The sequence below is a fragment of the Garra rufa genome, chromosome 18, assembly GCF_049309525.1.
Source record: "Garra rufa chromosome 18, GarRuf1.0, whole genome shotgun sequence".
Classification (NCBI taxonomy): Eukaryota; Metazoa; Chordata; class Actinopteri; order Cypriniformes; family Cyprinidae; genus Garra; species Garra rufa.
In genome coordinates this window covers 32000051-32015400 of record NC_133378.1, presented here as the reverse complement: position 1 = coordinate 32015400, position 15350 = coordinate 32000051, and the positions used below count along the sequence as shown (strand labels likewise).

The 15350-nt window shown below is 40.0% G+C and overlaps 1 protein-coding gene across 1 annotated transcript in view; it reads right to left on the bottom strand.

Annotated features, from left to right (window-relative positions):
* Nucleotides 1-15350, bottom strand: part of plxna1a (plexin A1a) — a 275583-nt gene that overhangs the window by 86821 nt on the left and 173412 nt on the right. Inside the window, exons 12-17 of the mRNA XM_073822714.1 lie at nt 13446-13597; nt 12836-12956; nt 12292-12428; nt 7107-7274; nt 5161-5318; nt 952-1043 (exon numbers count right to left, since the gene is read on the bottom strand). Of these exons, the coding sequence (XP_073678815.1) occupies nt 952-1043; nt 5161-5318; nt 7107-7274; nt 12292-12428; nt 12836-12956; nt 13446-13597 (828 nt within the window). The remainder of the gene's footprint in view (nt 1-951; nt 1044-5160; nt 5319-7106; nt 7275-12291; nt 12429-12835; nt 12957-13445; nt 13598-15350) is intronic.

Sequence of the window (15350 nt, the reverse complement as noted above, 5' to 3'; positions counted from 1 at the left end):
ACTATTACAGAAGGTTCAAACACTCACTGATACGTCAGAAAGTAAAACGATGCATGAAGAGCTCGGGGTGAAAACTTTTGAACAGAATGAAGATGTGTACACATTTTCCTATTTTGCCAAAATATCATTTTTTTTATTTAATACTAGTACCCTGATCTTCAAATTCCAAAAGTTTTCACCCCATCTCTTAACGCATCATGGTTCCTTCTGGAGCATCAGTGATTGTTTGAACCTTCTGTAATAGTTGCATATGAGTCCCTCAGTTGTCCTTAGTGTGAAAAGATGGATTTCAAAATCACACAGTCATTGTTGAAAAGAGTTCAAATATATTATTCAGATCAGAACAAAATAAAAAATAACATGCATTTTGTATGATCCCCTGGTCAAATAATTTCAATTCTGCAGATTCTGCAAGGTGTATGTAAACTTTTGATTTCAACTGTACATATTATACTATTTTGTGCCAAATTATTTACATCACTGTATTCTGTTTAGTCACCATCCTGGCTACATGAGACTAGGAACATAATAACCTCGATAAAACATCAGAAAATAGAGCAAAATAATAACTAACAGTTGTTATACATAGATACCTGCTAAGTGCATAAAGTCAATAGCTTTGCTGTATATCCTTACATTTTTCACCTTTTTGCTCTCCGAGAACACACAAAGGTAAATAAGAAAGTGAGTGATAGAAAGCGAGAAGGAGCACGAGAGAGAGGGGGAGTGTTGAGAGCTTCTTTTCATCTACAGGCTTTTAAAGAGCTCGCTCTATAACCCGCAGGAGCAGTGAAGTTGCAGGTGATAAGTGCTCCATCCTGCCTGCCCCATCTGACACTGCTGATGGTGTTTCTATAGACTCGTTGTTTTTATTTCACCCCCGACACCAACAGGCCAGACATGCTTTAGTGCAAATCGCTGCTCCTCCCTGGAAAGCAGCAAAAACATCACCTGACAGCAGCTCAGCTCATAGGTGCGGACGTCTGATGGCGTGAAGGGAGCGACGCCTAAAAGAATCTCATTTTTCAACCTCTTAATGAGTTCTGCTCAGGTGTCAAGAGAAAGTGTAACACAAATGGCTTCGTATTGATTTGTATTACTTGTTGTTCCAACTTCCTTCAGCAAGGTGGAAGGAATTACAATGTTTCTTTTTTTATTTCGCCATTTTTATTAAGAGAAAAAGTAAAAAGATGACAGAAAATGATGGCAAGTGAACTGGGACACAAAGTGGGACAGAGTTGAGCCCATGACTACTGTGTCAGCAGCACATGGACTATTTTATGAATGTTCTTATTACCTTTCTGGGCTATAAACTCTTGCAATTTTGACTTTTCTTCCTCAGAATTTCCCACTATAAACTTGTACTTCTGAGTTTACATCTTGCAATTTTGACCTTTTTCCTGAAAATTTCCAGTTACCAACTCGTAGTTGTGTTTACATCTTGCAATTTTGACTTTTTCCCTCAGAATTTCCAGTTAAAAACTTGTAATTGTGAGCTTACATCTTGCATTTTTTACTTTTTTCCCTTAGAATTTCCCACTATAAATTCATAATTGAGAGTTTACATGTTGCAATTCTGACTTTTTTCCTCAGAATTTCCAGTTACAAACCCGTAATTGTGAGCTTACATCTTGCAATTTGGACTTTTTTCCTCAGAATTTCCACTTACAAACTCGGAATTGTTAGTTTACATCTTGTCATTTCGACTTTTTTCCTCAGAATTTCCCATATAAACTCGTACTTCTGAGTTTACATCTTGTCATTTTGACTTTTTTCCTCAGAATTTCCCATTACAAACTTGTACTTCTGAGTTTACATCTTGTCTTTTTGACTTTTTTCCTCAGAATTTTCAGTTAAAAACTCGGAATTGTTAGTTTACATCTTGTCATTTTGACTTTTTCGCTCAGAATTTCCCATTATAAACTTGTAAATGAATTTACATCTTGTCGTTTTGACTTTTTTCCTCAGAATTTACAGTTAAAAACTTGTAATTGTGAGCTTACATCTTGCATTTTTTACTTTTTCCCTTAGAATTTCCCACTATAAATTCATAATTGAGAGTTTACATGTTACAATTCTTACTTTTTTCCTCAGAATTTCCAGTTACAAACTCATAATTGTGAGCTTACATCTTGCAATTTTTACTTTTCCCTCAGAATTTCCCGCTATAAACTTGTAATTGTAAGTTTGCATCTTGCAATTTGGACTTTTTTTTCCCTTAGAATTTCCCACTATAAACTCGCAATTGTGAGTTTACGTCTTGCAATTCTGACTTTTTTCCTTAGAATTTCCTGCTATGATGTAACGGGTGTTTTTGGTTTTGTTTTGGGGTTTTGTTTCATGTTCATGTTTTCATGTCTTTTATGTAATCATTTCATGCTGTTGTGTCTTGCTTCCCTTCCCTCATGTATTCCTGCCATTGGTTCCCTAGTTTCATGTGTCACGTTCTGATTGGTTGTCTTTGGTTGCTATGGTCTTGTTCCTTGTTTTTCATTGGTTTGTTTGTATCATGTGATCCTCCTTGTCTAGTATAAATAGCCCTTGTGTTTTAATGGTCCTGGTCGCGTATTGAAGTATTGAAGTTGTAATTCTGCTGTCTGGTGAGTGTTTTTCAAGTCTGTTTCAAGTCAAGTCTGTTCATGCCAAGTCAAGTTTATGTCAAGTCTGTTCAAGCCAAGTCAAGTCAAGTCAAGTCTGTTTATGTCAAGTTAAGTCAAGTCAAGTCTGTCAAGTTTATGTCAAGTCATTGTCTGGATTATGTTTCACGTTTGGATTGTTTGGATTTATGGATTATCGTCACTGTAAATAAACTGCACTTGGGTTCATCACATCTCGCCGTCTCAGTGGATGTTTGTTACAGAATACGCGACCAACAAAATGAACCCAGCGGTTGTTCGTCTCCTCTCTTTGCGTCAAGGAAACCAAACGATAGAGGACTATGTAGAAGATTTTTGTGGACTGTGCCATCTGGTTGCTTTTAATGATGTGGCACTTAAGGACATTTTTAGAGTGGGTTTAAATGAACCCATTCGTTCTCAATTGCCTGGTGGAAAAATTCATTGGTCATTGGAAACATATATTGACTTTGCTCTCAGGTTGAGTGGTTCCTCATTTACTGTGGGGATAGCTGACGAGGAACCCTGCTATTCTTCAGTATCTGCCACTCCTCATTCTCCACACTTAACCGCCATGTCTGGAATTATTCACATGTCACATCCTGCTCACGCCATGCCTGCTCATGTCATGTCTGCTGCTTCAGGGACTGCTCACGTCATGTCTGCTGCTTCAGGGACTGCTCACGTCATGTCTGCTGCTCCAGGGCCTGCTCACGTCATGTCTGCTGCTTCAGGGACTGCTCACGTCATGTCTGCTGCTCCAGGGCCTGCTCACGTCATGTCTGCTGCTTCTGGGCCTGCTCACGTCATGTCTGCTGCTTCAGGGACTGCTCACGTCATGTCTGCTGCTCCAGGGCCTGCTCACGTCATGTCTGCTGCTCCAGGGCCTGCTCACGTCATGTCTGCTGCTCCAGGGCCTGCTCACGTCATGTCTGCTGCTTCAGGGCCTGCTCACGTCATGTCTGCTGCTTCAGGGCCTGCTCACGTCATGTCTGCTCATGTCATGTCTGCTGCTCCAGGGCCTGCTCACACCATGCCTGCCGCTCCAGGGCCTGCTCACGCCAAGCCTGCCGCTCCAGGGCCTGCTCACGCCAAGCCTGCCGCTCCAGGGCCTGCTCACGCCAAGCCTGCCGCTCCAGGGCCTGCTCACGCCAAGCCTGCCGCTCCAGGGCCTGCTCACGCCAAGCCTGCCCGTCCAGGGCCTGCTCACGCCAAGCCTGCCGCTCCAGGGCCTGCTCACGCCAAGCCTGCCATTCCAAGGCCTGCTCACGCCAAGCCTGCCGCTCCAGGGCCTGCTCACGCCAAGCCTGCCGCTCCAGGGCCTACTCACGCAAAGTTTGCACCCAAGATAGCTGCCATCCCTAAGCCTGTTGTCAAGATGGCCGCCACGCCAGAGTCCCCGGCCAAGATGGCCGCCACGCCAGAGTCCCCGGCCAAGATGGCCGCCACGCCAGAGCCATGCCAAGCCACAATTTATCCTTCAAAGCCTCATCAGGTCTTGATTGCCAGCATACTGGACCCTCCTTTAGTGTCGGTACGGGCTGCAGGCATACCCGCGGAACCGACGCTTCCGAGCCACGCAGAGCCAACTCTCCCAAGCCACACACCCACTAGCCTGGTGGGCCCCCCTCTATCCACTGCGCTGCCTGTGATGGCCATCGCCATTTTAAGTGTGTGGGCTGCTCACTGCGTCCCAGAGGCCACGTCTGTCCACGAACCCGCTGCGCCCATGCCTCTTACCGAGGCGGCGTCCATAGCGGGATTTCTTGCTCTGCCGGCTCCGCCATGGCTTCCTGCTCTGCCGGCTCCGCCATGGCTTCCTGCTCTGCCTGCGCCGCCTAGTCTTCCTGCTCTGCCTGCACCGCCAAGGCCTCCTGCTCTGCCTGCACCGCCAAGGCTTCCTGCTCTGCCTGCACCGCCAAGGCTTCCTGCTCTGCCTGCTCCGCCAAGGCTTCACGCTCTACCTGCACCGCCAAGGCTTCCTGCTCTGCCTGCACCGCCAAGGCTTCCTGCTCTGCCTGCTCCGCCAAGGCTTCACGCTCTGCCTGCACCGCCAAGGCCTCCTGCTCTGCCGGCTCCGCCATGGCTTCCTGCTCTGCCTGCGCCGCCTAGGCTTCCTGCTCTGCTGGCCCCGCCATGGCTTCCTGCTCTGCTGGCCCCGCCATGGCTTCCTGCTCTGCCGGCCCCGCCATGGCTTCCACTACTCCACAGTCTGCCACTGTTTCATGGCCCTGATCCTCCAGAGCTTCACTGTCTGCCATCACTCCACGGTCCAGGCCCTCCACTGTTTCATTGTCTGACACTGCTTCACGGCCCAGATCCTCCAAGTTTCCACTGTCTGCCACAACTCCATGCCCCAGGCCCTCCATTGTTCCAGAGTCTGCCACTGCTGCACGGCCCAGGTCCTCCACTGTCTCACTGTCTGCCACTGCTCCATGGGCCAGGTCCTCCCATGCTTCACTGTCAGCCATTACTCCATGCCCCAGGCCCTCCATTGTTCCATAGTCTGCCACTGCTCCACGGCCCAGGTCCTCCAGTTTCCCACTGTCTGCCACTGCTTCATTGTCTAGGTCCTCCATTACTCCACTGCCCAGGTCCACCACTGTACCCTTGGTCTTGCCCATTGTTTCTTGCTCCATGCCATGATTCTGAATCTGTTCCCCTACATGGACCTGGCCCTCCATCCTGCCCCCTATTTCACTCCTGCTCTACCACCCTCCTGGACTTTTTAGTTTAGGGTTTTGTTTTGGGCGTCGGGAGCCGCCCTTAGAGGGGGGGAAATGTAACGGGTGTTTTTGGTTTTGTTTTGGGGTTTTGTTTCATGTTCATGTTTTCATGTCTTTTATGTAATCATTTCATGCTGTTGTGTCTTGCTTCCCTTCCCTCATGTATTCCTGCCATTGGTTCCCTAGTTTCATGTGTCACGTTCTGATTGGTTGTCTTTGGTTGCTATGGTCTTGTTCCTTGTTTTTCATTGGTTTGTTTGTATCATGTGATCCTCCTTGTCTAGTATAAATAGCCCTTGTGTTTTAATGGTCCTGGTCGCGTATTGAAGTATTGAAGTTGTAATTCTGCTGTCTGGTGAGTGTTTTTCAAGTCTGTTTCAAGTCAAGTCTGTTCATGCCAAGTCAAGTTTATGTCAAGTCTGTTCAAGCCAAGTCAAGTCAAGTCAAGTCTGTTTATGTCAAGTTAAGTCAAGTCAAGTCTGTCAAGTTTATGTCAAGTCATTGTCTGGATTATGTTTCACGTTTGGATTGTTTGGATTTATGGATTATCGTCACTGTAAATAAACTGCACTTGGGTTCATCACATCTCGCCGTCTCAGTGGATGTTTGTTACATATGAACTCGTACTTCTGAATTTACATCTTGTCATTTTGACTTTTTTCCTCAGAATTTCCAGTTACAAACTCGGAATTGTTAGTTTACATCTTGTCATTTTGACTTTTTCCCTCAGAATTTCCCATTATAAACTTGTAAATGAATTTACATCTAGTCGTTTTGACTTTTTTCCTCAGAATTTACAGTTAAAAACTTGTAATTGTGAGCTTACATCTTGCATTTTTTACTTTTTCCCTTAGAATTCCCCACTATAAATTCATAATTGAGAGTTTACATGTTACAATTCTTACTTTTTTCCTCAGAATTTCCAGTTACAAACTCATAATTGTGAGCTTACATCTTGCAATTTTTACTTTTCCCTCAGAATTTCCCGCTATAAACTTGTAATTGTAAGTTTGCATCTTGCAATTTGGACTCTTTTTTTTCCCTTAGAATTTCCCACTATAAACTCGCAATTGTGAGTTTACGTCTTGCAATTCTTACTTTTTTCCTTAGAATTTCATGCTATGAACTCGTACTTCTGAATTTACATCTTGTCATTTTGACTTTTTTCCTCAGAATTTCCAGTTACAAACTCAGAATTGTTAGTTTACATCTTGTCATTTTGACTTTTTTCCTCAGAATTTCTAGTTATAAACTTATAATTGTGAGTTTACATCTTGCAATTTTGACTTTTCTTCCTCAGAATTTCCCACTAAAAACTCGTACTTCTGAGTTTACGTCTTGCAATTTTGACTTTTTTCCTCAGAATTTCCTGCTATAAACTCGTACTTGTGAGTTTATATCTTGTCATTTTGACTTTTCTTCCTCAGAATTTCCCAGTTTTTTTTTTTTTTATTTCGCCATTTTTTATTAAGAGAGAAGGTAAAAAGATGATGAAAAAATGATGGCAAGTGAACTGGGACACAAAGTGGGCCAGATTTGAACCCATGACTCCTGTGTCAGCAGCACATGAACTATTTTGTTGATGTCCTTACAACCTTCTGGGCCTTAAACATGTCAGTTGTGTTGCTGTCTATGCAGGGTCAAAAAAGTTCTTAGATTTCATCTAAAATATATCAATGAGGGTGAGTAATTAATGACACAATTTTCAGTTTTGGGTTAACTACCCCTTTAATAACTCGAACGACGGGCAATGCTAGTCACCTACCTAGCAATGCTCCAGTCGGGGTCTATCTTCAGGATGGTGGGATCCTCTGTGTAGTTAAACTTCACCTCAGGGTTCCTCAGCTCAGCAGAGTCAATGTCCACCATAACAGGAGTGCTTCCCGCGATCACGCCGGCCGGGGTCACGCACACAATCTCTTTAGAGCTCCGCCTACAGACATGGAGGAAGCACAGAGCTGCGTTAGAAAAAGAGCAACTGTTTACTGTAATTCTCATCACAATCAGAGCATGTGCTGTGTAAGCATGTCATCACATTCATATTTCATCATGACACGGATTCTGTACTCAGTAAGAGTTAAGTATGTTTGATGAAGCGCCATCATTTGTGTTAACAACCATATGGGTTTCAAAGACTTAGGCTCTGTTTTTCTCTCTGTCTGTCTGCTTCGCTCTCTCCTCCTGTACTGGAGACGTGCCTGCAATCTCCATGCACATCCCCTTAGCACGTTGCCATGGGAACGCTTTTCAAGATGCACACCCCAGAAATCCTCTGAAGACTGCACATATTTTGACAAGGTGGTTGTCACAAACAAAAAATAAAATAAATAAATAAATAAATAAAAAGATGGAAGAGTGCAAAGAGAGCGAGTTGTGGAGTGGATAAGCCACAAATTTCCTCAAAGGTAAAATATACAGATGAAGTGCAAAACGCAATCATTGCTTTGGGATATTTTTTAGAGATTTTGCATTTTAAATATGTAATTTGGATTACAGACATGTAGAATAAATTTGAATATGAATTCACTGGATATTATGAATGGAGGACACAAAACACACACGGAAAAAGAAGCAGGGCATATGAAAGGGATGTTTAAGCTCAAAATGAAGATCTCATGTCTTTTGAAATCCGTTTGACTATTTCTTCTGCAGAACATAAAAGCAGATGCTTTACAAAATGTCCAAGCTGCTCTTTTCCATCCAATGGAAGTGCTATCTTTTAGTGAATTTTAGTGAATAATTAATTCAACTTGATCATTCACTGATATTTTCTGTCTTAAAATATAGTTCATATGTCATATGTGGTACTTTTATAATTTTTTAAAGCAACAGCCCAGCCAAAAAAAAAAAATTAAATCATTAATCATTTACTCACCCTCATGTTGTTCCAACAATGTATGGCTTTCTGTCTTTATGAAAAGATGATATTTTGAAAAATATCTCAGTGTTTCAAATTAGAATAATACAAGTCATAAAGGTTTAAAAAGACATGAGGGTTAGTAAGAGAAGACAGAATTTTAATTTTTGAGTGGGCTATCCCTTTTAACTGTTAATTTCTGGGACATGCACACCTCCAGTCTCCATCCACTTTCATTGTGTGAAAGCAAGCAGTGTGAACGTTCCTTATAACTGCTCCTTTTGTGTTCTGAATAAAAAGAGTCATATAGATTTAGAACAACGTGGGTGAGTAAATTAAGTCTTTAATTTTTTGATGAACAGTTCCTTTAATTGTGGCTTTTTGGGGCATGAATCTACTTTGAAATCCACCTATTTTCATTTTCTTGAAACAAGCACCATTAACATTTTTCAACATCTGTTTTTGTGTTCCACAGAAGAAATAAGGTCATACAGGTTAGGAACACCATGACAGATCTTGCCATTTTGAATTTTTTTTCCCTCAGGATTTCTAGTTATACACTCGTAATTGTGAGTTTACATCTTGCAATTTTGACTTTTCTTCCTCAGAATTTCCCACTAAAAACTCGTACTTGTGAGTTTATATCTTGTCATTTTGACTTTTCTTCCTCAGAATTTCCCAGTTTTTTTTTTTTATTTCGCCATTTTTTATTAAGAGAGAAGGTAAAAAGATGATGAAAAAATGATGGCAAGTGAACTGGGACACAAAGTGGGCCAGATTTGAACCCATGACTCCTGTGTCAGCAGCACATGAACTATTTTGTTGATGTCCTTACAACCTTCTGGGCCTTAAAAAATTTTTACTTTCTTCCTCAGAATTTTCAGGTATATACTCGTAATTTTGAGTTTATATCTTGTAGTTTTTACTTTTTTCCTCAGAATTTCCCGTTATAGACTAGTGTGAGTTTACATCTTGCAATTGTGACTGTTTTCCTCAGAATTTCCAGTTATATACTCATAAATGTGTATATCTTGCAATTTTGATCCTTTTCCTCAAAATGTTCAGCTATAAACTTGTGATAATGAGTTTACATCTTGCAATTTTGACTTTCCTCCTCAGAATTTCCCGTTACAAACTCGTAATTGTGAGTTTACATGTTGTAATTTTTACTTTTTCCTCAGAATTTCTCATTATAAACTCGTGAGTTCACATTTTTCCATTTTGACTTTTTTCCTCAGAATTTTCCGCTATATTGTAATTGCGAGTTTACATCTTGCAATTTTGACTTTTTTCCTCAGAATTTCCCGTTACAAACTCGTAATTGTGAGTTTACATGTTGTAATTTGTACTTTTTTCCTCAGAATTTCCCGTTATAGACTAGTGTGAGTTTACATCTTGCAATTGTGACTGTTTTCCTCAGAATTTCCAGTTATATACTCGTAAATGTGTATATCTTGCAATTTTGACCCTTTTCCTCAAAATGTTCAGCTATAAACTTGTGATAATGAGTTTACATCTTGCAATTTTTACTTTTTTCCTCAGAATTTCCCGTTATAGACTAGTGTGAGTTTACATCTTGCAATTGTGACTGTTTTCCTCAGAATTTCCAGTTATATACTCGTAAATGTGTATATCTTGCAATTTTGACCCTTTTCCTCAAAATGTTCAGCTATAAACTTGTGATAATGAGTTTACATCTTGCAATTTTGACTTTCTTCCTCAGAATTTCCCGCTATATTGTAATTGTGTTTACATCTTACAATTTTGACTTTTTTGCTCAGAATTTCCCGTTATAAACTCATAATTGTAAGTTTACATCTTGTAATTTGTACTTTTTTCCTCAGAATTTCCAGTTATAAACTCGTAATTGTGAGTTTACATCTTGTAATTTTTACTTTTTTCCTCAGAATTTCTCATTATAAACTCGTGAGTTGACATCTTTCCATTTTGACTTTTTTTTCTCAGAATTTCCCGCTATATTTTAATTGTGAGTTTACATCTTTCAATTTTGACTTTTATCCTGAGGATTTCCCGCTATATTTTAATTGTGAGTTCACATCTTTCAATTTTGACTTTTTTCCTCAGAATTTCCCGCTATGTTGTAATTGTAAGTTCACATCTTTCAATTTTGACTTTTTTCCTCAGAATTTCCCACTATATTGTAATTGTGTGTTTACATCTTGGAATTTTTCCTTAGAATTTCCCGCTATAAAAGTATAATTTTGAGTTTACATCTTAAAATTTTGACTTTTCCCTTAGAATTTTCCATTACTTCTCCTTTTGTGTCATATAGATTTAGATGGGTAGATGACCAATTTTAAATTTTCAGATGAAAATTTTCTTTAATTGTCGCTTTTTTGGCACATGCATCTACTTCGAAATCCATTCATACTCATTCACGTAACACACGCTCTGCTAACAATCTTCAAAACATCTTTTATGTCCCACAGGAGAAATAAAATCATATTGGTTAGGAACAATGTGAGAACTTTCATTTTTGAGTGAACTATCCCTTTAACACCCTTGCACAATGGGTTAACAGGAAGTGGACTTTCTCTCTGAAGTGAACCCTGGCTCTGAGACCAGGTGTGGCTGACGTCTCAGTCAGCGAGAACCACGGTAATCCTCATTCTCTCCCTCTCTCATGTCTGAGACTTGGCAGCGAGACAATGTTTTTATTCTCTGCTGCAATGCAGAGCGGTCTGGTGCTACAGATAGACAGGCGGACGGCAGGAACACTCATTCACTGTCCCTGTCCACAAACGGAAGTGCACAATCGTCCGGGACCGCCTGTGCCATAACGTGGCTGATGTTCTTGCCTTCAAAGTGTCTCTTTATGCTGTAGATACACGCCGAGGGGTAAAGGAAAAAAAAAAACAGGCCTGTGCGTTTTGACTGACGGAATGACAGGTGGACGTGCTAAGGTGAGAAGCCGGAAGACAGCTTTTTGGAAGGATACAGATAAAGACAGAGGGAGACAACTTGGCAGACGAATAAGCAGAGAGAGCGAGAGAAAAAAAGGACCACATTAACAAGCGAGCGGAGACTGTACGTTGGCAAATGCTATACCAAAATAGCCAACAGACTAACCATCAAAACGACTGGCACAGAGCCTATGGAACATATAAAACAGTCAAACAAACAAACAGAAACTATATGACAGACAGAAACACAAAGTTAGAAGGAAAGCCAGACAGATGGAGGGATAAAACGATAACAAGACAGACAGAAGGGCAGCCAAACAGACAACAATATGCTTTTTTTCATAGTTTGGGGCTTTTGCCTCCTTATTAAACTACGGAAGCTTGTTTCTGTTATGATTTCCTCACAGTTCAGACTTTTTCCTTGCAATTAAATCAGTATTTCATAATTCTGATACTTTTTTTTTTTTAAGAATTCCACACTTTTAATTGTTTACATCTTGCAATTTTGACCCTTTTCCTCAGAATTTCCAGTTAGAAACTTTTGTGAGTTTACATCCTGACATTTAAACTTTTTTCTCAGCTTCCAATTATACACTTGTAAGTGTAAAATTTAAACCTGCAACTGTGAGTTTACATCTTGCAACTTTGACTTTTTTCCCTCAGAATTTCCAGTTATACCCTTGTAATTGGGTTTACATTTTGCAATTTTACTTTTTTCCGTCAGAATTTCCAATTATACACTCGTAATTGTGTTCACATCTTGCAATTTTGCCCTTTTTCCTCAAAATTTACAGTTATATGGTCAGAGTTGAGTTTACATCTTGCAATTTTGCCTTTTTCCCCTCAGAATTTCCAACTACACACTTGTAATTGTTTACATATTGCAATTTTGACTTTTTACCTCAAAATTTAAACACTCGTAATTTTTCAGAGTTCAGATTCTCACAATTCTGATATTTTTCCTCAGAATTCCAAGTTTAAATGTAGCAATTTTTATTTTTCCTCTCAAAATTCTGATTTTCCATCACAAAATTCTGTTTTTCTTTACACTTCTATCTCACAATTGCAAGCTTGTATCTCACAATTCAGAGTTTCATTCTCAGTACTGGAAAAACTGCTAAACAATGGCACCAACAAACAGATAAACAGAAGATAAAGAAAAGCATTACTTTTTAAAGTGACATTGGTGCCGCCCAATGTTGACCGCAACAGAGCTCCCAGCGTTGAGATGGTTTCCTTCAATAGTGATTCTGGTTCCTCCTGAAAGAGGTCCCTGAGCGGGCTGAACACGTGTGAAGTACGGTGTCTAAGGAAGAAAATTACATATTGAAGAAGCACATTGTTTGCTATTGTCATCTTATTTCACACATTATAAGTAAAAAGTAATAAGGCCACAAACTCTATTCAAATAGAACGTCATTCAATAACAGTTTTTCAACTGTTATTATTAACTCATCCATCTGTTTTTAAAATGCAATTTATTTCTGTAATGGCAAAACTGATGAATAGAAAGTTCAAGAGAACAGCATTACTTGAAATAGAAATCTTTTGTCAATTTAATGCAGCTGTACTAAATAAAAGAACTTCTTGAAGAAAAAAAAAATACACAAGTATAGAATTACATGCATCCAATTTGCATTTAAATGATACAAAAGACAGGCAGATCTGAATGTATCTGTAGGATTAAGTGTCTCCAGACTCTTAAACACTCACCACAAAGGTGAAAGCCCTAGGTGAGAGGGCTCTGTAGTCCGCCAGGCAGTCTCTCACGCACACCTCCACCTGGGCTTCCTGCACACGGTATCCTGTGGCGTCATTCAGCAAACACACAATCCTGCAGAAAAGAAAAACGTCGGAATCCTCTTTAGGGTCTGTGATTAACAGCACCGCTAAGTTACCAAAGGCCTCTGGGGGACGAAGGTGAATGGAAGGATTTATATGACACAGCACAAGTAAATATTATTACTATAATTAATCTGTGTCTGATTTATTAGTCGGCCCAGATGGAATCTGCAGACTTTTGCATGCATTTTCTACACTGATTTCTGCACTAAAAGGATTCTAGATGTGATAAAATGTGTTAAATGGAACTACTAGACACTTATGTTGAATGAATAATCGGTCAACAGAACTAAAATGTACTAAGATACTGTATTATACCGTGAAAGTATGAGTATTATAGACCATAGTCAGGTTAGACCTTATTGAATTTTATGTGGATGAAAACAAGGCTGCGAGAGATCACACTTTTGTTTTAAAGCAGATTCATGGACTGACTAAGGTCTATGGGCATATTAAAGCTAAAAAAATACGTTTTACCCACCTTTCCGCACTAACATACTCCTCTTCAATGGGAACACAGGGTACTTTTCCCAGCCGAACGCCTGTCATAATGTCTCTAAACTGCAGACCCAGGTTCTCTCCAGTGATGGTAAGTCTGGTTCCGCCTTGCCGTGGTCCGGTCTCAGGAAGCAGCTGTAAAATGAGGAGAATAGAGACATTAGTTTGATTGGAGATGGAGCTGGAGATTTAACTGACCATAATACAACAAACCACATTTTGCTATGATGGGCAGAAGAGCAGAGAACAGGATCAGGAAATGTAGAAAAACAAAGATAGTCTGGACTTTTTTTTTCAATTCTGATATTTGTAGAGCATATAATGGACCTCTGGTCAGTGGACAGGTCTTGGCATTGAAATCCTGTAGCTCCTTATAGCCTCGCAGTTCCAACACAAACTCAGACGCCTTGCATTTTAATGGAGACAAATCACCCCTCGGCGCAGGGGAGCAGAAGCCCCTAATGCTGGGCTTGGCGAGACACCTCCCTCCAAGCCCCCCTCCATCCATCCTCTAATTGAAACTTATTACCCAGGCTCCCGGATCCACGCTTCAGAGCCGCATGGCGCAAGGCAGTAGGATAATGTGATTTATTTAGCCGGATTATTCTCCGTAACGAGGACAGGTGTGGCATGACAAAACAAATATGGTGAATGATGTGCAGTGGTAACAGCAGGATGGCACCCCATAACAGCCATCATGAGGTAATTACAGGTACTCTGTACGCCTGATCTCCCGACCACAAGGTCTCCACAGAAACCTGGAGCTGGGCCTCGGCTGCATCGCTGCCACAATGGCTGGGGGCCTGGAATAGAGCCCTGGGAGACCCCTATGTGGAAAATTACGTAGCGTAGCAAACCTTACATTCAACAAGTATGAAATTAGAACACTTGCAATGAAATTCTGATTTTGATTTTGGTAGTGCCTCAGCATCACTGACAACTGAAAATTTATCTCCCTTTCAACTCACTGTTGAAATCTGAATTGAACTAGCCACACAACACAGGAAGTCGAAGCTGAATTTAAACTGGAATGGCAGGAAAAGGAATTCACTAACTGAAATTTAGAGAAATTCAACAGTTTTCTGGGAAGTGACATGTTTTGTACTTTGGTGCATAAAATAAAATTAAAGAAAAAGTAGATTTAACTGACTGGGAAGTGACATGTTTGTAAAAAAATGAAAAAATAAAATAAAATAAAGCAGTACATTTAACTGATGAGGAAGTGGCAGTTTTTTTTTTTTACTTTGGTGCAATAAATAAAATAAAATTAAATAAAATTAAATTAAATTAAATAAATAATAAAATAAAAGTAGATTGAACTGACTATAAAACAGCAAACCAAATAAAAAAAAAATATTGGTTATCTATGTACATATCTATTATTAGTATTACCAACCATCGATTATCATTCCTTTTAAATTGGCAGGTTTTTTACTTTGGTGCAATAAATAAAATAAAATAAAATAAAGTAGTGGATTTTACTGACTAGGAGGTGACATGTTTTTTTTTTTTTACTTTGGTGCATAAATAAATTAAAAAAAATAAATAAATAAATAAAAGTAGATTGAACTGACTATAAAACAGCAAACCAAATAATAAAAAAATTGTACAAATTGTACATGTACTGTGTACATATCTATTATTAGCAGTACCAACCAACCATCCTTTTTTTTTTTTTAAATCACTTAATTTTAATTCCACATTCTTGAATTCAAAGTTGGATGTAAGAGGCATTTTCAATTCAGTTCTGAATGGCGTACAAACCTGTTGCATACAAAACTGGCAAGAGCTGGCCAACTCAGATTGGCTTGGCTGACTACACGGAACTTCCTTATGCCTGAAACATGGCAGGGAGTATTGATACAATGAGCACTTTTGAGAAAAAAAA